The sequence below is a fragment of the Astatotilapia calliptera genome, chromosome 13 (genome assembly GCF_900246225.1).
Source record: "Astatotilapia calliptera chromosome 13, fAstCal1.2, whole genome shotgun sequence".
Classification (NCBI taxonomy): Eukaryota; Metazoa; Chordata; class Actinopteri; order Cichliformes; family Cichlidae; genus Astatotilapia; species Astatotilapia calliptera.
The window spans coordinates 17,164,124-17,190,204 of record NC_039314.1 but is presented as its reverse complement, the minus strand read 5'-3'; the positions used below and the strand labels follow the sequence as shown (position 1 = coordinate 17,190,204).

At 39.0% G+C, this 26,081-nt stretch overlaps 2 protein-coding genes across 2 annotated transcripts; one reads left to right on the top strand and one right to left on the bottom strand.

The window, feature by feature from the left end:
- Positions 1-469: 469 nt before the first annotated feature.
- LOC113034756 (multiple inositol polyphosphate phosphatase 1-like) lies at positions 470-2,986 on the bottom strand. Its single transcript, XM_026189742.1, has 5 exons — positions 2,130-2,986; positions 1,857-2,051; positions 1,505-1,602; positions 1,245-1,375; positions 470-1,020 (listed from the first exon to the last, which is right to left on the bottom strand). Exons 1-5 carry the CDS (start codon positions 2,707-2,709, stop codon positions 639-641), a joined length of 1,386 nt encoding a protein of 461 aa, XP_026045527.1. The 5' UTR covers positions 2,710-2,986; the 3' UTR covers positions 470-638.
- Positions 2,987-3,388: 402 nt separating this feature from the next.
- Positions 3,389-25,713, top strand: LOC113034757 (phosphatidylcholine:ceramide cholinephosphotransferase 1). Its single transcript, XM_026189743.1, has 6 exons — positions 3,389-3,769; positions 19,383-20,246; positions 20,371-20,488; positions 23,722-23,875; positions 24,683-24,849; positions 25,285-25,713. Exons 2-6 carry the CDS (start codon positions 19,648-19,650, stop codon positions 25,459-25,461), a joined length of 1,215 nt encoding a protein of 404 aa, XP_026045528.1. The 5' UTR covers positions 3,389-3,769; positions 19,383-19,647; the 3' UTR covers positions 25,462-25,713.
- The last annotated feature ends 368 nt before the right edge of the window (positions 25,714-26,081 follow it).

Genomic DNA, 26,081 nt, shown 5'->3' with positions numbered 1-26,081 from the left:
AACGGTTATTAATTATTGTTGGTGTGTGTCACATCATCACAAATCACTGAAACACAGGCTCTAATCACATAAATCAAGCATGGGAAGCAGAACTGAGACATCATTTGCGAAATACTTTCATGTGTGTTGCCAAAATATGTGTGTGTCTGCATGCTAGGTGTGGTGGTGGGGGATGGGGAGAGTGTCTTCTCCCTTGCCAGGGAATAAATAAGCAAATAAATAATAAATACATTAAAAAAAAAGACATTATCTTCTGCTATTGTTAACCTTTATGCTGGATTTATGACTCCACAGATGCGAACTCCTCTAATGCAAAAATGTCTTATTATTATTTAGTTTTGAATGAATCATATACCATCGGCAATCATGGAAGCTTATAACTACTTAAAGGTTTTTGGGGTTTTTTTCTATAAAAGAAGATTTCTTGAACATTTCGTTAAACAAATTAATAGAAATAAAACAGAGCATATTTGTCCATTTATTTCTTTAATGTCAGAGCTTAAGAAAAGATGGTCATCGCTTCAAGATGGAACACTTAGAAATAAAAGCTTTTTCAGCCAGTTGCGTTTTTACTGTAGGAGCCTATCATTTATTCCACTGTGGAAAAATGAAATAACAAGACCTCTGTTAATATCTGCCTAAACTTCAGCAGGCTGCTTGAACAGCTGACACTCGGTTTCAAAGTCGCAGCCTTTGAGCAGATCACTGTAGTGCTCTAAGACATCTCGATAGAGCGGCATGGAAGACCGATTAGTCAAACCGGGGAAAGTTACAGGCTTCTCATTGAGCAGCGGCTGTAGTCTGAGGTCACCTCCCCCGCAGTCAGAGAGCACCAGGACCAAGTTAGCTGCATAGGGCAACATGTGAGTGGTGCGGAATGAGCGATGGGCCTGTGCAGCATAGTTGGTTGATGTCAGCGGTTCGCTGTCCTTGAAGAAGCCCAGAAGGGTAAGCAGAGGAAGAAGGGTGTCTGCATGGCCCACCTGGACTGTCACAGCTTCAGTCACCTGCTGTCCCAACCTGCCGCACAGAGGAGAAAGAAAGTTTAAAATTAGCTACAGTTCCTGCTGTAAATCTGAAGATAAACTTTAAAGAAAACACAAAAGCGGGACTCTGGAGTCCATCCCAATGCCATATAAAATTGTCCTTTGATGAATGGTTTCTAGTTATGTAAACATAATTGTTTCATGTATTTCTTTAATCAAGGGCATCAAAAACCTACAGGTTATTAAAAGTTCACCTACTTATTCTGAGTGGCCGTCTTGTCCATTCGGCTAAACACGTCATGAAATAGGATACAGCTTGCCTTGCTGTTAATATCATGACCATAGCCTCTTTTCCAGAATTCCCTTAGGTCACTTGCATACTCAATAACCTGTTAAACCAGATAAATGCTCAAAATTGAAACAAGATGTTCAACTGTTTAAACCACAAAAGATTCTTCTGGCTTCTCTAACAACCTCATAAACATCTGCACTTAATATATCTGATGGCTATCTCCTACCTTTGCATCGTCCTCGTCAAAGAGCTCACACCAGGGGGACTTCACTGACCTAATTGCAAATTCGTAAGCACACAAGTAAAATGCAGCCTCAGCCACATCTGCAAGATAAATGTTAAGTGGTTCAGTAACACAGGCTGTTCAAACATGGATTCTTCTCTTCCAGAGAGGTGGCATCCTCACAAAATGAACTAGGAAGCGTTTAGAGAGCAGCCTTCATCTGACTGCTCAGAATGAAGTTAACACTGAAGCACCTTAGATGTAAGATATATGATATTATAAATAAGGCATTGCTCTGTTAATACAGATAATAAGAGTGCAGATAATACACTCAGTCTGGTTTTGTAGATACAACCGTATGTGATGGAACTGTATGGGACGTTGAGGATGTCTGCGATCTTCTGCTGGACCCTCCTCATCTCTGGCCCTTGCTTGAACTTCTCCACCTCTGTCACAGCTGATGGGTTGTTATCAACTTCCTCCAAAAACCTGGTGCATTTATCAAAAAACCTCATGAGAGCGTCATTCACCGCGTGATCAAACTCCTTATCTGCACAGAGGAAAGCAACAGATTATAATGAGCAACAGGTTATGCATAAAGGGGCCATCATAATAATCATGGTCGTACCTTTAATATGCCACAGTTCTGTTAGTCCTGCCTTGAAGGACAGTGTGCTGTTGACACACCTGTGCTTTGAGCTGGTTATGAATTTGATGAATCCACCTCGAAGCTTCTCCTCTGAAATCAGTGAGGGGAACAGCTTTGACAGCCTGACAGCCAGGTGCTTCAGCTCATCCACACCTTTCTGGACGAGTCGTCCGTCCATGTCCTCAGTGTACCACATCCTCCACTGGGTCTGCAATTCGTGCAGCCAGCTCTGTTCTCCTGAGGCATTGTGCAGGATCATGTTATAGAGCTGCTGCATCTCCTTAATATTTTTGGTCGTCGGGTATCTTGTGCCATGTCTTATTATGGCTGTCAGATGAATTTGTTGACATTCATCCAGTGGAGGCTGTAAAATTGACCTGTTTACAGCAAGTATGTCCTCTCTGAGATACGGGTTAACCTCCTCATACCTCCCTTTCGTGTTGAAATATTTGGCGATTGCTGGTATATTAGCCTCATCTTCGAACGTCACGTAATTAGATAAAAACCCAGAGGTGTAAAAAACATAAAACACTATAAATTTCCAAAGAAAAGTCAGCATGATGCACGTTTGAAGAGAGCAAAAAAATAAAAAATCAATGTGACGCCATCAGAAATAGGACAGAGCAAAGTCCAGTGCAGTTTATTTACCCTGATTTCCTCAGAACACATGTTCCAATTCCAAGGACTTTCCATTCCCCTTTGACTTCCCGAGTCCCTTCCAGTCATTACTGATGCGTCACTGTTTCTTTGTCTTTCATAATTATAATTCATTAAATACTCCTCCAGTACTTGTCACTAGATATTTTCATTTCAGTTTTGAACAAACAGGAAATGAAAACATATTTAACGTGAAAGGTTGGGCATGTTTGTTGATGTTTTTATGACTTCTTGGTGCCCAGTATGCTTTGCATTATACAAATTAGGGTTAGGTCCTAGGAGATGAATAAAAGACATTCATTAGCTAGAAAGAAAAAGTCACACATTTGTTAATGCAAAGTTCTTTATAAAATTCCTGTTTATGGTCGATCAGGATTTGGATTGATGTCCTGAAGGCTTTGGTATTACTGATACAGTAAGATCAATTTTAGAAATAATATAATAATATAATTCATAACTTCAGAAATAATCAAAGACTGACATAGAATTGAAAGTAAGCGTGGCTTACTAAGTAGAGTCCAGTCTTCACCAATAGATGGCCTCAGATGAAAATGAGTGGGGTTGGCGTGTTCCTGTACAACATTGCATTTTTCTCTCACTGTAGTTGTCACTGTTGCTGTGTTTAAATGCTCCGACTTAGCTGGTAAATCATAAATTAAACATGTAAACATTCCTATCTTTTGCTAAAAACAAATATGCTGTAGGTTGTCAATTTTGTTGCTTTTTTATGCTTAATGTGTGCTGCTGAGTCTCATCGTTGGTCACGTTGCTGTATTGGCATGAAGCGTCATTTTTTAAATTGTGCGATTTCCATTGATGCTTGAAGGCAGCACTCGATGACGTCGTGTGGGGAACTCCCTGCTAACCCGCCTACCCTACTGACCAAAAGATACAGACCACCACATTGCGGTACTGAGCAGTACGAGTCGAGAAGAGGTCCGTAAACATTTCACATTTCAACGGTAAGGCAATTTCAATACAGTTATCTAATGTCGAAAACGAACCTAGCTATCGAAAGATACCTCTCTGTTCCATATTTAGTTGTTAAGTTAACACTTTGGCTTCCGAGTCGTGTGGAGATAGGTTAACCTAAGTTAATGTGTTAACTACAAACTGAAAGATAAACCGCTGTATTGCAACAGCTGCTCTTTTGTGCGACCACTTCTTATCTTTTCCATGTATTTCCAAACGTTGCGTTAGCCCACTAAGCGCTCCCTGGCCTTGTGTTGAAACATTTTTATCGACTCTTCTCGACTAAACATGTCCCGTTATCGTTTATCGGGATTCGGCTACACTCCTCTGTGTGGTAATTTTAACCCGTGCTGGTTATTAATGTGCAGTTTTTATTCCTACACACACACACACACACACACACACACACACACACACACACACACACACACACACACACACACTTGCTTACTGTCCTCCCAGACCCTCGCTTTCAATACAAGAGCCCAAGCTAGCAGGCTAGCTAGCTAAATACTGAAGACGCCAGCTTGTCTATCTATTTTTAGGTGGTCAGACTATAAGCTTTTAAGCCACACTATACAGAGCGGCTGCTAAGGCCTTGGTGTGAATGAAAGCGGTGTTTTTAGCACGCTAAGTCACTTGAGTCAACCATTATTTGGATGCAAAGCTAAATCTCAGGTGTGCCCGTTACAGAGACGGCGGATGAGTGGGTGTATTTTCCACCAATCTCGCTGTACTACTCTTACTCTTTCTGTGTAAATATTAACCGAGAGAAAAAGATGGTCAAACATTTGTTTTAGCCCTGTGCTTCTTGGCTGAATAACAGCCGCATCTGTTTTGCTTCTCTTAAGAAGAAGAAGAAGAGGTGGGACCTGACATAGCACTGTTTCCCACACACTGCAACAGAGAAGCCCACTTCACTTTAAGGAAACAGAAGTGTTTAAATAATTGTAGCTTCTTTGAAGAAACAAAACCGAAATCTTTTTCATTTGCTGTGTATGACCACCGATATCCACACAGGACACAAGGAAATGCCCTGAAGACTTTCACCAGTCAAAAGAGACAGTGAACGAAGTGAACAGGGAGATGTCTGTGCCAAGAAACTGTTGAGAAAGCAGCTCTTCACTGCGATAAACAGTGTGACTGCAGCCAGTGTCAAGAAGGCAAAATGTTAAATGGGGTTTATTGTTGTCACTGTACTCAGAGCTTTTGCAGAGAACGCCTCATTGCACAAGGGAAGCATGCCACACATTGAACAAGCATTTGACAAGCAAGAAAACAGATTTTTTTCGTTTAGTAAGGGGTAAAAAAATGTGATTCCTTTAGGCACAGCCATGAAAAACAGATTGGACAACAATACCACCATGAATTTCCTTTTTCCTCGAGTACTGGGAAAGAAATGGGGTTTCCATGCTGTCATTGACTATTGTGTGCCCCCCCCCCCCAGTTTTTCATTTTAAATTTTAAATTTAGAAATTAAAAATATCTAACACAGACACACAAACGGTCTACTTTTTGTTTGTTTGTTTATCAATGATGTTGGTTACAGGAAGCAATTAAAGTGTATGAGGTGGTGTAAGTATTATTATTTTTGTTAATGATAGCACCATTGTCTAGGTTTTGACATTGACATCATTTTTGAATCTAACTGACAGTAGCACCCTTATGAGTGATGTTTGCATGTGCCGACAAACTGTTAGTGGAAGCTTAGGGAAATTTTTGGGTCTAGCCTCTGCAGAAGAGAGAGAAGCAGACAGCGGCAGGAAATGAGTAGAGACACAGTTATGAACAGAGCAGGATGAGGAAGACGAGTGAGACACAAACTCCAAGACAGGGAAAAGCAGATAAAAGGGGGGAAGAAGCCTGCATGTGCACTCACCACAGAGTTTTAGTAAATAAAGCCTTTTGTGAAAGATACACTGGGCGCGTTAGCAGTGCATACTGCATACTGGTGTAGTGGTTTGGGTGGATTTGTTTTGTTGTAATAGTGATACCCATATAAAAATTACTTCTCCGTTACCTCTGCAGGGCAGACTGAAATAACGCACTCTTGGGCATAAAATGTAACTCTTGAATTATTCCCCATTAATTAAGTTTACATTTATTCTTCATTCATTCATTTGTCAAAAATATACTTGATGTATTTAATGTTAATAATTTTTTTATATTAATGTAATATGTGGAGTTAGGGTTTGCTGATGTGTTTAAAGTTTTACTAACAGTCCACGTGACTTTGTGCCAACCAGCGATTTCTGATATATCTGTCGAGGTGATGGAGGTCTTGGTTAACAATTAACACAGCTGTGACAGTGTCGGGGAAAAACGAACATTATGGGCATCATAAAAGTGGACCCAGCACCGTACTAGAGTGCTTTAGATTGTCAGGTGTGCTTGATAAGGTGACTAATGTTATCCTGCTATCCTTACCTTTCTCTCTAGAAATGTAGTAATCTATAGTAATATGCTTAACCTCTTTGAGGATTTTGTTCACAAATTTTAAAGTCATTTCAGACCAGGGGGTGGTGTGTGTGGCAGAGTTTTATTTTGTACTGGCATAAACTATATAAGTTGTAAACTTGTCAGGTGCCACAGTCCTTCTGTCAGTGCTTTTGAAGTGGGGTTGAACTGCAACACTAGGATTAAATACCCTTCATTCAGAATAAATAATTGTGAAGGGCCAAGGTGGTTAGTAACACAGTGTGCAGTCATAGCCAAAATTTTGTTTCTCATGCACATTGCTGCTTCATTTTTTATATAGATTATTTTTGAAATGTTTTCATGATATGGTGAGGTTTAAAGTAAGTTTAAAGAATGTTTAGTGGTAAATAAATTATTTCAATGATTTTATGATTTTATGTTGGTGCCACTGGCTAAACATTTGGTCACATGTGTAGTTTTTGAAACAAATGTCTTTTGTTTTACCTAAAAATGGAAAACCGATCAAATTGTAATTGGAAGTCATAGTTCTGGGCCATTAAAAGAGGTGAGTTTAGCGGAAAAAACTATACAATGTCAACATATAAGGTGAAGTAAGTTATCTAACAGAAGTGACCAAAATTGAGCTAACAAACAAGAGAAACACAAACACTGACACATGATGTAATTATGTAATTACAAAAACAAAACATGAAAGTAACTAAATATGTTAATAACTTTCTATGTTGTGTAGCTACTGGGTACATAACACTATTAATAACTTGTGTTCATGTATAATGGCTTTGACTGGAGTACTGTCCAGGATTACTGTCTAGTGATGGGTATTAAGAACCATAAATTCAAACTAGTCTGACACATGGTCCCTCTTAATATTTATGTAACGATTACTGATTCTAAGATGGAAATTTTTTATTCAAATTTCTAAGCACCCGTTAATAATTGTATTGCTGTCTGTTTACATCATGTGCCTTCTGGTCATAGGCTGGAATTTTCAAAATCCTCTTTATTTTTCTTTCTTTTCTTTTTTTTTTTTTTTTAACTCTATATATGAATTATTCTAAATTCTTTTTTGGTGGCTACTTCTAAGTTCACCGCCTCTTTCACTTCTTGTGCTTTTGGTGTGCCACAAGGTTCTATTTTGGAGCCTTTATAGTTTCTGATATATATGGTCCTTATGGTCCACATTTGTTATCACTGATACACAGATGACATTTAATTACATATCTCTTTTAAACCTCAAGATGTTTCTAAGTTCTAGATCTTGCATAGGTGCCAAGACTCTATTAAAAATTGGATGGCTCCCAATTTGCTCTGACTCGATAAAGAGAAAACAGAAGTACTTGTTTGTGGCCCTTGTGAGATTTGTGCCTAAAGTAATGGAAACATGAGGTCCCTTTTGCAAAAGTGGCGAAGAGACCTAGAGTTACACTAAGAAACTTTTGACTGAGTTTCAGCTTGGATGTTTGTGTTAAAGAAAGAAAGAACCTCAACAAAAAACAAAACAAAAAAAACCTAACAAAAAACAAAAACAATTTTTAATTTCCTTGTAGTTTAATTTGGGATATAACAGTTGTATTCATTCATAGCCATTTGAAATGTTCCAAAGAATGGCACAACAGCATATAAAAATGTAAAGATAGGCTCTGGTGGGCTTGTTCTATGTTAGGCTAAAAAGAGTTAATGAAAAAGCAGCTAAATGCTATATACTGAATATAAAAAGGTAGTTGCACATAAATAAGGCAACACCAGCAAAATCAGAAAACTGATAAAAGGACCATTTGTTATATTAATAGGTATGGTTCAGCATATTTGGCTGCTTAACTAAAACACCAGCTTCTTTTGAACAGCCTCTCATTTCTAACACTGCTGGGATTAACTAAAATTAAGGTCTATTGTTTGCTGTCATTATCAAAATGACTCAGAACAAGGTTGGCATTGAGTTTCAGCACTCTTTAAAATCTTCCTAATTAGGGCTTGATCCCCACTGTGTGCTCCCTTTGGGTAGCAGTAACTTAGCCTAGTTTAAACTTAGTTCTGTGTAATAGTACCACTTACACTAACTAATTCTGTATTGTAAATTTTTGTTAATATTCAGTTTCTGTTTTTTATTTCATAGGTTTTATAATTTAAAAAATTAGATATTTATTTGATGACTGAAAATAGTTAGCATATTTGTGCTTTAATAATCAATCTTATGTGATAATGCTAGTAGCTAATGCACGTGTTAGTTGACTTTACATTTTATTGATCAACTGCTATTGGTTTAATTAAGCATTTATGGGCCAAGTAAAATGCAGAGCTTCAGTACTGTTTCTGCCATAATTAGAAACACATGAAATTTTACCACCACTCACATGATGCCCCAGTTTCTTGTGTCCTACAACAGCTTTTAGAAATCTAGGCTAGTAGCACGGAAATGTCAGGAAAGAAATTGTGTCAAAATACAAGATGGCATTTTAATAATTCTGCAACAAAAGGGCAGTGCATAAGTAGGAATTTCACTGGAGTTGATGTGTGAGCTTTAAGTTTTTAGTTGATGCAGGGCCATGACAAACACATGTTGGCAAGCATGATGGGTGGGTCTGTTGGTAAGACATTTTAAGCAGATCAAGCTACCACTGAAGGCCTTTTAATGGCTTATATTTTCCTCGCATACATCTGAGCTGGCTATTTTCCTTTTTGGTTTCTTTCAGGTAGCTCCGGTTCCTCTTTGCATCCCATATTAGTTATCGGACTTACCAGCTGCTTGCATCTCGTCACATGTCGTTATAGCCTTGTGGTGCTTTGGTGGAGCTATTATTTTATTATTTTTTCATCAAGTGATGAAACAGATTTCGCAAATTATGTAAGAAAACTGTTCCTGTTAAACATTTAAACAAAGTATTGTCCTCTGTAATAGCTACAATTTTAGGTACTGTATTGGCATAGGCTGACATGCTGGTCTCTCACTCAGACATCAGCTAGTGTCAGTGTTATGCATGTAAATGCATAGTATAACACTTTTCTATTACATAAAAATGTATAAGAATATTATTGCAGATTGTATGATACGGTGCAGCCTGGGGCTGGGCGATATGGCCTAAAATCCATATCGCGGTATAATTTGAAGCACGTGTAGTAACGATATATATCGCGATATATTCTTTTCTTCTGTATAAGGCATTTTCCACACTATAAGGCACACTTAAAGTCCTTTAATTTTCTCAAAAATCGAGAGTGTGCCTTATGTTTGAATTCTGGTTGTGCTTACTGACCTCGAACCAATTTTGGCGTGCAGAAATCTGTTAAAAAATGTTTTAGTACAACTTTGGTAAGCCGCACTGCTTGATAGATTGTCAGAGCATTACGGCTGCCGTAGTGAGGAGCTTCGCTTTGTAATCTGGGTCCAAAACTCCGTCTTCTTCAGGTCCCAAAGTCAAACAAACACTGAGAGTTAAAAACGGTCTAAATTCTTTCATCTTTAATAAAATCATCAGCCTTGCTGCTTTACCAGGTGTAACAATTAAGTTTAACATCCAGGCATCCATGAAAACAGAATTTCTTACATTTAACTGAATTAGAAGTTAACAGGAAGTTAGCTCGCTAGTTTCCACCTAAACATGACATACCATGTTGTGACTGAGAGATTTTTTTTAATTCAAACGTACAGCTCTGCTATCACTTAACATAATATGTCAACATAAATGAAAACAGAAAACTAAACAGCAGTGGCGTTTGCAGGGTTACTAAAGTTGGACTACCTGGTATATAATGTTGTCCTACGTGATTGCTAGCGACACAGCTATGTTAGCATAACATTAGCACAGTGAAGCTGGAGGATGAACGCCAACTTTTTTCCCACTCGATAAAAGTTAACGTGAGGGATTCTGGTGGTTAGAGACAAATGCAATCGCATAGCAGGGTGCTATACACGGGCCAAACTTCAGTCAGGAGAACAACTGAGATTATTTATCCACAATACGAGGTTAGTTATTAATATACTGCAACAACATGGAAATAGAACAGCTGCGAGAGAATTCAACATTAATGAATCAGTTACGGAAGTGGTGGAAGCGCAGTTTTTGGCTTTCCCCATATTTCAAAAGTGCTTCATCTCTTTGCTATGACTGTCACCCGGCATAATTTGCAGATGATAATGGTTGTAGCCGCTGCGATGCTTTTGAACAAAACAGGCATAGCTTGATGACATCATCAACATGCGCTATCGCGATATAGTCAAAATCTCTATTATTGGCCAAATTGATATAGTTTCTATCGTATATCATTTATATCGCCCACCACTAGTGCAGCCTTATTGTAGATTTTAGGCTGTTTTACAAGGAAAAATGAACCTAGTAATGTACTTGGGGTAGCTGGTATAACAGTGACCAAAGGCAGACCAGTGCTATGACATATGAAACACAAATTGTGTAGACACAAAGCATTGCTAGAAAGTCAAGTAAGAGATGATTTCCCATTCAGTTTACGTCAGTCGTATAATGAGGAAGCAGACTGCAAAAGATACAGTTTGAGCCTACATGGTAATGAGCTTTAAGACTAATCATACCTATACAATTTTGTCTGGTTCATGTTGCCCTAGCTTCCACATGACTAAACCTTTAACATACACTTTTATACCTAATGGATTAAGGAGGTCACATACATAGTTTAAATAAAATAGTACGTTAATATAGATGAGCAAGTAGCTGTTTTCCTTCCATTTGACCTTCCTTGCCATGAGGATATCAAAAGGGCGCACTGATTGCCTCTTCACGTAAAGACTGTTGAGGTTGCAAAGACCCAGAAGACTTGGAGTACAGTAAGTTAATGATCCTTAAAAGTCCAAAGTCCAGGCTAGTTGAGAATCATCATTGTGCTTTGTTGGCATTTAAAGTGTGCTTTAAATGTTTTACGATTTTTCTAAATGACATGAGCTATCAATTTTCTAGTTTCAGTCAGAAAACATTATTGGCAAGTTGGGAATTTTCTGCCCAAGTCTGCTAGGTCATTGCAGTTATGAGACTCGTCTTTGTAGTCAGATTGTTGATAATATGTAGTCAATGCTGGGTAATACACTAATTACTCCCTGTTGACAAGAAGTCTTCTCTGTGCTATCCCAGATATAATTTATGAAGTGTCTACACCACACACAGATGAACAGAGCATCTAGCTAATTTGTGTGATGATCCTCTGGGGCTGTATGGGCCTATCATCTTTATCCATGACCCATAAAGCCACAGGTGGTTTTCTCATTAGAAGACAGAAACTCTCAGTACATTGGTTGTTGTGACATTCAGCTCCCCCAGAGACTTGTGCAAACACCTATCCTATTTTTGCACCCTTGCACTGTCAATTAACAGATTGATATGAGATAACATTGTTTTGTGATAGCAGGATTTTTAAGGTATGAACAGCATATGTTGTAGGTTTCATAACATAAAGTAGTAAAATAATGATATGGAGGTAATATTTCAACAACTTCAATTGAATTCATTCAAGAGTGAATGAGTTTTGCCTTTGGGCCCTTTGGATTTTAAATCCAACATGGGAAGGAGTAGAAACGGCTCATTTTAATGACAGTATCATTCCATGGGCACTTTGTACTATACCTACAGTCATGCAGTTATAACCACAGTTCATAGTCTGGTCATGACAGTTGTCACTGTCACTGCAATATTATGCAAAACTTTCTAGTGGCTGTATCTTGTTCTTCATTTCACGTGGCTTCTGAAGCTGATTGGGTCACTTCAAGATATGATGCTTGCAATTGTGGTTTTTGCATTTATTTTTGGTCGCATTTCAAAGGGATCATGCCCCTCTGCAACACTAAATACACATTCTGTTATTTTAAGAAAGCAACATCAAGCTGTAGGTTAAATGAGAAAGTTGAGTGTGTTCATGGCATAGATTAAGTATTATTAAGAAGCAACTGTGCAAAAGCAAGGATGTTTACTTTGGTAGCATGTCTATCCTGATATAAAGTGCTAGGACTTTAAAAAACACAGTCGTCTCCCATTTTTATTTTATGTAGCCCGAGGAGATTATTCATTCCTGAGTATTCACCACTAAGGAAGTTTTAAAGTATAGAACCAGTGTGAATGCAAATGGATTTCTTCTCGTGAATCTGACCTTCTCAGTGGCTCTGTTTCTTAGAAATGGGACCATAGTCGAAGGAGTTGGCCTAACCAAATTAACTCATTCCAATGGCTCTCTGAACTACCATGTGATCACAGGAACAAACAGGGTTACATTTTATCAATGTAATATTTCACTGCAGCCACGTTAGCCCGGCTATGTAAATATTGTCCTTTCATTGTCTATGGGGGTGTTTGTTTGCGTGCTGTAAAGGGATACAGATGAGAGCGTCTTGTTCATTCATTGTTAGTGGGCTCCAAAGGTACAAAAAAAAAAATTGTAATCGGATAGAAGTCTTTCAAAATCTCAACAAAGAAAAGGCCAACACCCTTAGATCACAGAACAGGAAGAAGATAAACGATTCATTTCTTTTTAAAAGCAGTTGTGTGGAAATATCATATTTGTTTACTTCCATTGACATAAAATGTTTTGTATTTACATTTACACAAAATTGTAATTGTATCACATGCAGACAGAGGTTAAAGGCAACACAAGCTTTTCACAAGTGAGATTTATTGGTGCAAAGTGGCGAAGTGATCTGCTGGCAGTTTTTCCTCATACTCTTAATAAATCAGTACTTATTCTGAGCTGTGAATATCAGAAAGTGTGTGCATTTCACCACTTACACTGGCGCACAAGTGGCACGGAGGGTGTAAAAAAAAAAAAAAAAGTGTTAGGCTGCATACAGTGCTGTATCTACTGTAGCTCAGAAAGTTTATAGAGAATAGAAGTTATTACTGCGACGTGGCTGTGTGAATCTATGTCAGGTTAGTGAGATTTAAATAATTAAATCTCACTTTGGCAAGAGTTTAAAAAGAAGTTAAAATCTGGAATTGGTGCAACTCTTTGTTTTATTACTTGCCTGCAGTAGCAGGCAACATCCATGAGGGTCTTCTGTCCAAGAGTGTTGCTTGTATGCAAGCATGTGACAAAAGAGTAACTTCATTATTTCTAAATGTGCTTGGTATGGAGATTGGATTGATCACTGCCTAACAACAAAAGTAACTGTGTACCTTCCTCAAGACAAGTCATGTGGCATGCAAAGTCTATAGCCTACAGTTAAATAATTTTCTGATCGAATTATTAGACATCTACTAATGTGTGTATGGATGTAGCTGACATAGTTAGAAAACTCTAATGCTGTATTTCATTTTATTTTACTTTAAATCTTGTGCATAGAATATAATTAGGACCTTTTTTTTTTTTACTGTGGCTTCTCTTCAACTGCAATAGCTTAGCTGTGTCTCAATGAGAAATAGCTAAATATGTAGCTTAAAAAAGGATTGTAACTTATGTTAGGGGGCAACTAACAGTTTTCATTAGCAGTTAATCTACCATAGTTTAAAAGTAAAGAGCCAAATTGAATAACCCTGGGCGCTGTGAATAAGAGACACTTGTACATCAAAAGCTGAAATCCATTAATTTTTTCCCCTCCACATAATTGGAGTTGAAACACAGAGTGGTTACTTTTATGTTAGTGCTATAATAAAAAAACAGAACTGCAATTTCACCACATTTGATTAATCAGAAATGAAGCACAAATAATTTTAATAACACTAACATTAGTTGCCCTTTTAAAGCAAAGTGATGTGCTTGGCTAACTTCAAATAATTTGCACCTACAAAACCTGTGCAGAGTTCTCAAAATAGCTGTGCAGCTGTTGATCTTTTTATATACTTCCACGCTTGTTGCTGCTAGGTACCTTGGCCCCCTGAATTGTTTTACATGGTTTGGAGACATTCCACTCTTCTTGTCATTGGTTAACTGGCCCCCCCAAAAAGGAAAAAAATTTAAATGCTCTGCAAAAAACATATCTACATGTTCCAGCTTGAGTGATCCACAGATAAACCAGCACAGGTGGGTCCGGTTTACTTGTGTCTGTGCACATTTATTTGTGGTAACATCTGTAGTGTGCATCTGTATTCGCAGCCCAAAATATGCAAGTCTGTACTTCTCCTAATTTCACAAAGCTGATTAATCATGCTGGGAAGTTTCAGCTCTCACAAGAGGCAGCCGTTTGTTTATAAATAAATGTGCAGCAAAATTCATAAAATCAGATAAAATATAAACACAATGTGTTTGCGTCCATTCATGCAAACATAAATTTTGCAACACGTAAGAAGGAGTAGTTAAACGCATCACACAGCTGACACTTTAAGCTCAAATTCATTTCAAGCATTTAAAAAGCGTGTATCTAGTGTTGGCCCAACAGAAAGTCATCAGTGTGTCTACCCTGTCAAGTACAGGAATGAATGTCGAGCAGAGCAACTGTGTTTTCAGAAAAGCTTTTTTTGAATTACTGATCTGAATCGACTCTCCGTTCATAGTCTTGATGTAAATGAGTCTCTTGGTCCCACTTTTGGCTCACCAACCAGACTATGGATGGTGGGTTTATGTTTGTCTGGTGATATATTGTTGCTCATGGGTGGTACTGTACTTGTGTTAAAACTATCCTTGTTAGAATAATTCTACTTTTTGTGTGCAACAGAGCTTACATGTGAAAATATGAGGAAATGATCTGCTTCTCCAAAATGCTTCTTTTACAATGATGGTTGCTTCCTTTGTTCTTTATTTCTTTCCATCACACCATGTGATGTATTTGTAGCTGTTAAACAACAATTAATTATTAATTTTATAGTTGAAAAGCATGCCCACATGCTTTTGGCCAGCAAGCCTTAGTTTTACGTGTAATGCTGAATTCCAAGTACTAGGCTCATTTGGTTTTAATGGCTGTGTTCCATTTTGGAAAATACCTGGTAGATAGTCGCTTCAGTTATTTACTGGCAGGATTAGAATGGCTTGTATCAAATATAGAAAATAGTGATGTTTATTCACCATTTTAATACCTGATAATCCGTGCCAGATGGGGAATAGAAAAGCTGACAATATTAGTCCTCGGCTAAAAATTGGACTACTTTCAGACAGTCTCTTCTGAAAAGGCATCATAGTGTTTCACAGCGGAAAACAATAAGTGACAGCGATAGTTGGTTGAAGAACGGAAGAAGGGCTACAGTGAGAAGTTTAAACCCCCATCTTCTTTTTCATCTTTGCACAACTGGCCACATTGTGAAATGCATGCGGAAGTCATCACTTGTGTTGGTGTGGGTTACTGAAGTGATTCAGCCATGCATCAAAGACTTTTAATGAATCAACTGGGTAGCTGCCTAAACCAATAATGGGTGAATAATCTTCATGAAGAATGCATACTTAATATTAAAATGAGACTTACAAACTTGTAACAGCTCATGTGAGTACTGTCCACATCGCTCAAGAAGTTAAATTTGCACAGTTAAGAAAGAACATCAGTTAAGAAAGAACATCAATGGCACAGAGTAAAAACCTCTTAAAACACAGCGTAAAAACACCTCGTCTATGTCTACACAGTTGATTATCTACAGTTTATCTTTTAAGACATCTGCTTGCTTAACTTGTCACATCATAGGATGTGGACTTTGCACTGCTTTATGTGTATGACTAAAGATGCATATACATACATACATACATACACATCTTTGTTGCATTTCAAAATTCACAATAATATGAGGTTGAGGGTTTTGCTTGTTTGCTTGCAATCCTTAGTGTAATTTCTGTTGTGTGTGGAGCGCACACACACACACACACACACACACACACACACACACACACACACACACACACACACACACACACACACACACACCTTATGCTAGCAGAGAATCCTTAAGTTATAGGGTCACATAACCGTTACAGCCAATGAAAAAGTACCGCACCATACCTAAGTACCAAAATAACTAAACAAAAATATTGTTGAAAGGTGGTATCTTTCAAATTCAAATATAATATTTGTCCATGCAAATACACTCACTGGCCACTTCGTAGGGTCCACCTTGCCAGTAACAAGTTGGACTGTCTTTTGGTTTAAGAACTGCTTTAATTCTTTGTGCCATAGATTCCATATTTGTTGCGAGCATCCATGATGCAAATCTTTCTTTTCATCCCATCCCAAAGTTGCTCTACTGGATTGAGATCTGGTACCATGCCATGTTCACAAAACCAGTTTGACACTAGAAAAAGTTGCATTTCCTGCGAAAATGCTGTGTGAATGCCTTGTAGTGGAATCTGCTGAAAAAAGCAGAAGTAAAACTATGTGCTGAAAGGAGGTGAATAAACTGAAAATTCTGCAGAAAGAAGCAGAAATTTGTACTGACAATAGGTGAAAAAGTTCAACTGTCTCATGAAAAGAAAAGTTGCCCTGAGCAGGGTTTGAACCCGGGCCTCCTGGCCTTAAGGCGGCTACTCATCTCACTGAACCAAACTGGCGTACAGGAAACCAAAAAGTGATTGAGAAACTGACAATTCTGCTGAAATGAGCAAAGGATGCTTTGTGCTGATAAGGGGTGAAAAGGCTGAAAATTCTGCTGAAAATAGGTTAATCAGCAGAACTTCTGCATAAAACAGGTATAAAAAAAAAAGCAGAAGGTTGTACTGAATAGAGGTGAATCAGCAGAGTTTCTGCTGAAAACAGCTGGAAAAGCTGGGATTTGTGCTGAAAAGGGGTGAAAAAAAATGAAAATTCTTCTGAAAATGGATGAAGCTGAAATTTGTGTTGAAAAGGGTTAAAAAAAAAGTTTTGTTAACTGAAAAAAACGTTGCCATAAGCGGGATTTGAACCCTGCCCTCCCGGTCTGGGAACAGCTGCTCATCTCACTGAGCTAAAACACACCTCAGCCTGGCAAGCAAAAATAAGTGACCACATTGATAACGTGTTCCATTCATTTCAATGGGCAAAAATAATTGCATTAAAAATTTAATATCTCAAAAAGTATAGAGGTTATAAGCCGGCATAAGCAGAAGGAGCAGAATTGTTTAAAGTTTGAACGGCAAAAATCGGTTAAAAACTGTGGGACTAGTTAAGGTGCAAAAAACGTACGGAAGCAACAACAATAAAGAAAGGATAAAGAATAAAGAGAAACAGGCATTCACACAATTATTTGAACTTTGTTGACATGGCACATTATGGTGCTGGGAGCAACCATCAGAAGATGTGATCATAATGGGATGGACATTATCATCAGCAGTACTCAGTAAGGCTGTGGCATTTACACATGCTCAAAGTGTGATAATAAAATTCCCACACAATTACTGGCAACCCAGACTGATGATAGAAGGCAGGACAGATCCATGTTTTCATGTTGCATATAACAAATTCTGACCTTACCATCCATATGTCACAGCACCAAGAGCCATGCCCCGTTCCAAGTCATCTAAATCATCTTTCGTCCTCATTCTGGTACTGTGAACCTTAGATTATCTTAACAGTGTCTACATGACGCTACTGCCATGTGACTCACTGATTAGATATTTGCTTTAAAGGGTAGATAAAGAGGTGTACCTAATAATGTGGCATGGCATTCCATTGTACAGGTTACTTTATTAGTTTGAGAATTAGTTTGTTGTTTCCCTTTGCTTGTGTGAGATTATTTGCAAGTAAGCTGATTCATAGACCGAAGGTCGTTCGCACCCAGCTGACTCAGTGACAGCTAATCTCTGATCTGTCTTGCTTGTGAACTGTTAACACATTGTTGTAAATGCTGCTCTGCTTTGCTCCCAGCATGCTATGTCTTCATACACAGCTGGGATGTCACGTAGCTGGTCCGTGGGGGTACCATTAGCATTGTCTTTATTTATTAATTTTTTTACACTTCTTTTAGTAGTGTTTTGTATTCGTTGGAATTATTGAGTGATTAGGTCAAATTATTTCCCTGACATCAGCGAGAATAAATCTGATGCCAGTTGTTACTGCTTCTGTAGACAACCAAGCTTACAGCCTTTTTATTTGGCCCTGTTTTGCTGGCCTAAATGAAGAGGCCTCTGAGCAGATTGGAGGTGAGATGAGGTACTGATGTGCAGCTTGTTGTCCTGCCAACTGGTCAGTCTGCCAGTGTATTTAGCTGCTGCTGGCCTAGGCTGACCTGGCTGTATGAGGGCATGACTGCTGGCTGACTGCCCTCCTGACAGGGGTGGGGCTGACTTGGCGCTCAGCTCTGACCTTCATTCTGATTTATGAGTTCCTCTTCTCAGCCTGGTTCCCTCCCATCCTCCTGCTCTGTTGACCCATCCATGTGGTAGAGCAGAATTTGTCTCCAGATGTACATCTCTCTCCCAGAATCACAAGCAGGGCCTCCCTGTGTCAGCCGCCTACACCGCGGTGTATAAACAAACTAATGAAATGCAGCAGATACGTGAGTTCATCTTCTAGCTGGTGTAAAGATTTTGATGTTACTATGCACACTACAAAAAGAAAACTTAAGTTGAAGGTAAAAGGCACGATTTACTTGCAGAATGTTATTTTCTCAGAGAATATGAACTTTTGTGATTTTTTTTTTTTTTTTTTTTTTTTTTTTTTGAGATTGATAATATTGTGAAACAACCTGAATTACTTGGTCAGCTAGCTTGACAGTCTACTCCAGCAAACTGTAGAAATTAGGATTTATCTGTGTTTGGCCCTGTCTCCTCTGCTTATTCCATGAGCGATGAATCCCTGCCTCACACTGTAGATGTTTTCTTTTCTCCTTCCATCTATCCATCACTTTCTCTTTCTTTGCATTTACCTCAGATATGTGAGCCTTTGTCAAATAGTAGTGATTTTGAACCAGAAACCCCCTTTTATGTTGCAACTCAAAAGAGGCACTCCATGACATGTTTTGTGTGTATTTTCACACCCTCTCAGCAGATAAGACTTATAATGTGCTCATGTTTGCATGGGAGGTCTCCCATCAACATCTATTTGAATCTGAAACCCTAACTCTGAATTAAATCTTTGGTGGTTTGATCTGTGGTTTGCAACATGCTGCTCTATTAAACGGAATGCACACACAGGCTTGCAGGTCTGGTCAGGCATCCGGTACAGGCCACACCCAGCAGCAGCCTAAGCCGGATGTCTGCATGCAAATTGACTTAGTGCCGTTTACTAGCATTATGAATCATGTTTTAATTTCTCTTAGGGTGGAGTATGTGGAAATGGATATATATGTCACCACTGCAGTCTGATTCACAGCATTTTATTTTTCACAGGGGTGAAGTGTATGGAAAAAGCTTGGTGAAGGAAGCTGCTGTGACTCACATCTGTTCATCTGTTGGTCCTAACCCTAAGAGATCTTGCTTCCTTCTTTTTCTTCATCACAATAAGAGGAGGCTTGGGCTCCCTCTAGGTGCAAAACTCACCATGTGCCAAAACTGGAGAGGATGTACCACTATCCTTTAAACAGCCAAATCTCTTTTAACCCTTAACCTCTAGTCTGGGGACCATCCTAATCCTCCACATTGCCCGCTGGCCAAAATGAGGAAGGTGGTGGCATGGACAGCAGAGGATGTTTCCCAGTGGTTGAGCAAAGCGGGAATGCCGGAGTACATAGATGCCCTCCAGCAGATGAATGGCCCTGCTTTACTCAGGCTCACAGAAGCAGATTTCCAAAAGCCTCCTCTCTCACTGGTGTCGTCTGATTGTGGGCAGCAGCTGTTGGAGCGACTGGAGACACTAAAGCTAGAGACACACATGGAGGCTCATAAAAACGGCCACGCAAATGGGCACGTTGGTGGAATATCCAACGGAAGTAGTAAGTCCCACAGAAATGGCACATTGAAGGAATTCCAGGACATGATTCAAATTCCTATCCCTACAATGGAGGCTACACCATTCCCTGCTGAGTGGGGGAAGACGGGCATAGCATTCCTCTATGCGGTGGTGTGCTTTGTCACCACCACTGTTGTCATCTCGGTTGTCCACGAGAGAGTCCCGACAAAGGAGCACACTCCACCACTGCCCGATAAGTTCTTCGACTGGTTTGATAGGATAGAGTGGGCTTTCTCCATCTGTGAGATAAACGGCATGCTCCTGGTGGCACTCTGGCTCATACAGTGGATACTTCTCAAGCACAGGTACAGTCACCGTCTCAGTTAGGTGTAAACTTTTAGCTTGTCAAAGCTAAAATTTCATTTAAATGGAAATATATTATTCTTTTATTTACTTTCTTTCTCTTCCCTCTTCTTTTTTTTTCTCCAGGTCAATAATAGGCAGAAGGTTCTTTTTCATTGTGGGCACACTCTACATGTACCGGTGTATTACAATGTACATCACTACTTTGCCTGTTCCTGGGATGCACTTTAAATGTGCACCAAAGGTATGAGCATGAATAGTTTGTTTCTTAACTGATTTTGGAACAAATGTTGTCTCCACTGATTGTATTTGTCCATCTATTTTTGCCATGGGAGAGTCAAGTAGTTGCTCAACTTTCTTTGGGTTCCTATTTTGCAAATGCTAGGAAAGCATTTTCATATCTCCTTATTGGAAGCCTTTGTATCAAGAATGAGAAACAAAAAGCCCAAGGGCCAGAATTGACTGACTGGTCGAAAAAACAATGTCAGGTAATAAATTTGTAGTTAAAGTTCTTTGACACAGCCAAAAAAGGGGACTTTCACTTACCTGTACCACTTGTATGGAAGCCCGTTTCCGCCACTAAAAAAACAAACAAACAAACAAACAAATATCCATAACACGAAATTTCGACTTATTAACTCGAAATTTCAAGTTACTTTTCTCAAAATTTCGAGTTAATCTACGTGAATGAGGTCACTTTCTTGTTACCTGGAAGCATATGGCGCAGAGTAACGCGCACTCAAAACCGGATTGCAAACATTTGGCGCTTTCACGAGTACGTTTGCTGATAGTAACGCCATGTGATTCAGCTAATAACACAAGGATTTCATCATTTTTGAAGCCACGCTGAAATTACTCAGCAATCTGTGCATTCATGACTGGATGTAATACCAGTAGCTTAGCTGTAGCATTTGTACCTGAAGGCTTCAGCTTCCGGGTAACAAGGAAATGACGTCATTCACGTAGATTACTGATTGGCAGTGCTTACTCGAAATTTCGAGTTACTTTTCTCAAAATGTCAAGTAAATAAGTTGAAATTTCGAGTTAATAAGTCAAAATTTCGAGAAAATAACTCGAAATTTTGAGTTATGGATCTTTTTTTTTTCTTTTTCTTTTCTTAGTGGTGGAAACGGGCTTCCATTGAGATCAAAGTTGGCTGGATTGGGCCCAAGAGTTTGACATCCCTAAATCAAGGCTTTCTGTGGGGATAATATCTTCTTTTACCTAGCTTAAAATATTATTTTAGGATCATGCTACTAAAGTTTAGGTCATGTAGCCTACCTTGCTCATGTTGACATATTTGGGGGAAATGTAAGATTGATGGCAGATAAGCCACACAGCCTTTCTGCCCCGATAGTGTCGTACACCGTTGCTTTTTGCTGTTATGTAAAAATACCACACCACTTCCTCCGGTGGTGCAGCAAAGCCTGAGGAAGTTGGTCTTCAAATAACAAAGATGTGTTTGTTATTTGACTCTGTATGTTAAAAGAAAATATAAAATCCACATAATATTATGGATATTAACAGATACTACAGCATTACAGTTCTTTTTTTCATGGTTCAAACATCTCAAAGGGATTCATCATGTATTGTTACTTTAAACTTTGCTAATTAAACTATAGTCATGTGAGAAAACCTTTCACAGAATTCCTGTGGAGAACGTAAGCAACCTTGCAGGTTCACTAGCTTGCAGAACCACTTTTAGCAGTAATGACTTGTTTTGTATTCGACTTTATCGGTCTCTCATATCAATGAAATACTAATAATAATGGATTGCATTTATATAGCGCTTTTCGAGACCCTCAAATCGCTTTACAATTCCACTATTTATTCACTCTCACATTCACACACTGGTGGAGGCAAGCTACAGTTGTAGCCACAGCTGCCCTGGGGCAGACTGACAGAAGCGAGGCTGCCATATCGAGCCATCGGCCCCTCTGGCCCAACACCAGTAGGCAGTAGGTGAAGTGTCTTGCCCAAGGACATAACGACCGACCGACAATGTGGGAATATATTGTGTCACTCGTCTTTACAGCATTGCTTTTACTGGAGTTTGTGGACATAAGTTTATGCACAGCTGTTTTAATGGCTGGCTACAGCATTTCTATTAGGTTGATGTCTAGACTTTAGATCCTGCAATGACCCAGTTAGATTCTTTTCCCTTTCAGCCTCTCTGTTATAGATTTGCTGCTGTGCTTGGGTTCATTGTCTTGACCTAATTTAGGTCAAACTGTCAGACAGATGTCTTCACACCTGACATTAGAGCACTTAAACGTAGGCTACGTCCGCACTAATGCGTTTTTGTTTGAAAACGCATCGTTTTCTCTCCGTTTTGGCCTCCCGTCCACACTGAGACGGCGTTTTCCTCAAGGAAAAACACAGCGTTTTGAAAACGCTCTCGAAAACGCATACATTTCAAAACAGAGCTGTCCTGTCACAGAGTGGACACTGGAAAACGCAGACTTTCTAAAACGATGACACATTTTAGCCATGTGATGCAGTCATGTGACCAATTAAACAAAGATAGCAGAGGGCATTATACAGCAGTTGTTTTGATTGCTCTCAATTTTGACAGCCCTTAAAAAGATTAATATCAGTTTGTACATGCTCCAGATAGCTTTTCTTCAAATTCTTTAATTCTCACTTGCTTTTGCGCATGCGCAGGACTGGAACGTAAGCGTTTTGGCCCGTTTCAATGTGGACGCTCAACTCTGTGAAAACGAGCGTTTTCAGACCTATCCGGGCTAGTGTGGACGTAGCCAGAGTCAGCTCAATGATTGCAAGGTGTGCAGGTCCTGTTGCTGCAAAATGAGTCTAAATCAAGGCCCCTACACTACTTTGCTTGACACTTGGTGTGAGGTGTTGGTCTTGACATGCTGTGTTTGGTTTTTACCAAACATCTCCACTGCGGTCTTATTTCTCAAGTCCTGTGGTTTGTTCAGATGCATCATTTTAGAGACGAGAGGCTTTCTTCTAAAAATCAAAACAAAAAAAACCCACACCTGAATGCGCCAGACCAGCAAACTGCATACATCTCTGCTTTTATAGGAATTGTCAGTTGCTGATGATTTATTAATCAGATGTATTTGATTAGCAGAACCTGGCTGCTACTACCCTTCTTAATTCCTGTGGAAGCAGTAAGGCTGTACTTACAGTTTCACGGGACTGCATAGGTTCCTGTGAAAACTCCTTTTTCCACACTGTATATTTTGCTTCCAATATAGTCGTTTTTATGAGCGTATGGTTGCAGAAGCTTTCACTTGTAACCAGGTATTTTGCAATTGTCATATCTTCAGTATGGTTTACCTATATCTAAATAATATAATTGTCATAAAATAATGGAATTTGGGAATTCAAAGGAAAGCTAAAAAGCAACGACAAACTTTTACATTTTTGCTTTTTATAAGTTATGTGCACACACTTGCCGATGGCGTCTTACTTTAGAGGTGAATTAATGAACGACTGTGTTTCTTTCAGCTGCTTGGGAACTGGGAGGCACAGATGAGGAGAGTAATGAAAATGATTGCCGGTGGGGGACTATCCATCACAGGTGCTCACACTATGTGTGGAGATTACCTGTATAGTGGCCACACTGTCATGCTGACACTAACGTACCTCTTCATCAAAGAGTGTAAGTTTAACTTTGTCTATGTTGCAGTTTAATTAAGAATATATTGTAATATTTTACTTCTAGGGTCAGTTCCCTTTCTCAAAGTCAAGCTTTCTGTTTAAATCTGATGATTTTGACAGTCCCATAAACCATTTAAAAATGTGTGGGGTTCCCCCCCCCCCCGATTTTCTCTGCTACTAAAATTAGCATTAAGATGGACTTATATTATATATCTTCGATTTACCAACTAGCCTTTCGGTTTTAGTGCCTTTGGCATCACATTGATATTTCACACTCGAGTAGATACTGTGACACAACAGCACAAGCAAATGTGGACCCTGTGTAAAAGTGAAGAGGAAGTGTTTCCGTCTCGACATTTTTTTTGTTGTTGTCATCTTAGTGTCAGTTTGTTTATTTGTAGTTTGGTTACATAACAACAGTTTCTGTTGCTCAGCAGGCGTTAACCATTATCTAACCACCCCCCACCCCCATTCCCCCCACCCCCACCAACCTTGTTTACTGCTAACCCAGAATGCGGATGAAATGCTGTAGCTTTTTTAACTGCTTTATCATATTGTGGCAATGTTTTTGATTAAATCCTGGTTTTTATTCGCCTGTGATACATGGCACTGCAGTGCTGGTTGATACAGTGGTGACATCTAGTGGTGAAAAGAAGAAAAGCTTTAAGTAGTGCTGTAGGGTCACACTGACACATCAGTACCAGCTGATACAGGAGTTGGAATTCATAGGAGGAGAAAACAATTTTTTGGTATATGGTTTGTTCTTTCTGGTGTTTTGAACTTATTTTTCCCCCTCTCTTTTTGGTAGATTCTCCAAAGCGATTCTGGTGGTATCACTGGCTTTGCTGGACTCTGAGTGCAGTGGGAATAGTCTGCATCCTTCTTGCCCATGACCACTACACTGTGGATGTGGTTGTGGCCTACTTTATCACTACACGTCTCTTCTGGTGGTACCATACTATGGCGAACCAACAGGTGATTGTACCATTTATGTTTGTCTGCTAGATTTATATTATTTATTTTTTTGGACAAAGATAATGTCATCAAAGTAAAGATGCCTAATCTTGCTATAAAACACAAAATTAGCAAAATCCTCTTTTGCAATAAAGAGTTGAGCAATGAAACATACCAAAGGTCCCTCTAGGTTCCTATCTATATCATATATTATAATGTCGTCATGTTGCCTAGCAACCACATACCAGTGAGCTAAAATCATGTGTAGCATAGACATGTACTAGAATTCAAATGTGCTGTTTTGGAGTGAATAAAGCTGAATAGAGCCTGTGCTTTAGTACGTAAGTTGTATAGTGTATGTGAGTTATAGGTACCATTACAAGGTCTTAACCTGCCACAATAGGAATTGTGGCTCAGTTGTGATCTCTCCTTTTTGTTGTTGTTGTTGTGTTTCAGTCGCTGAAAGAGACATCACAGAGTAACCCATTCTCACGGGTGTGGTGGTATAGACTGTTCCAGTACTTTGAAGAGAACGTGAACGGCCCGGTCCCCCGGAACTACCAGCTGCCATTGTCGTGGCGAGCGTTGCACTGGAACCACAGCGTGAAGTACAGCAGACTGGACATCCAGTGACCCCTATCATGTTAAAGCAGGCGAGGACTGTGACTTCCATAAGTGCTGTTTTTAACCAAGGAAGATGGTACTGTCCAATGTAGCGCTGTCCTTTCACCTCTAGTAACACCCTTGTCCACATGGGTAGCACTGTGACCCACTTAGTATTTTCTTGTTCCTCTCTTCGTTCTTTTCTGACAGTGTTTGTCGACACAGAGCACTAATTTATTTGTTTTTGTTTCCATTTCAAAGGTAACATACATTTCTGCTTTTATAGTACATCTATAAAGCATTTAAACACTTTTTTTTAAAAACTCAACTTGTTTGTCAAAACGACACACACAAGTTTTCTTTCCCTATCAGCACAAAAGAATAGTCGATGTTGTCATATTCTCAAATTTTTAGTGCAAATGGGTCAATCAGAGGTTTATGTAAGAACCAAAATGCCATAAGTATTTTTTCCCTTTTTTTTTTTTTAATAGCAGCTTAATTTTTGTAAACTATCCTTGCTGAAACGAGTCAAAGGTGCAAAAATAATTTTTCTAAACATTTCAGACTTTATTTTTCAAAAACAAATGATGTCCAGAGAAGATTTTTAGATTTTTATCTTTTTCAAGATGGATAACTGAGAGCATAAGAAT

Excerpts from the sequence above, each read along its gene's own strand:
- LOC113034756 (XM_026189742.1), bottom strand. The coding sequence starts at position 2,709 with ATGCTGACTTTTCTTTGGAAATTTATAGTGTTTTATGTTTTTTACACC. Across the intron at positions 1,603-1,856 it reads ATACAGTTCCATCACATACG|ATGTGGCTGAGGCTGCATTT; the intron begins GTTGTATCTACA and ends TTTATCTTGCAG. Across the intron at positions 1,376-1,504 it reads TTGACGAGGACGATGCAAAG|GTTATTGAGTATGCAAGTGA; the intron begins GTAGGAGATAGC and ends CTGGTTTAACAG.
- LOC113034757 (XM_026189743.1), top strand. The coding sequence starts at position 19,648 with ATGAGGAAGGTGGTGGCATGGACAGCAGAGGATGTTTCCCAGTGGTTG. Across the intron at positions 20,489-23,721 it reads ACTTTAAATGTGCACCAAAG|CTGCTTGGGAACTGGGAGGC; the intron begins GTATGAGCATGA and ends TGTTTCTTTCAG. Across the intron at positions 24,850-25,284 it reads ATACTATGGCGAACCAACAG|TCGCTGAAAGAGACATCACA; the intron begins GTGATTGTACCA and ends GTTGTGTTTCAG.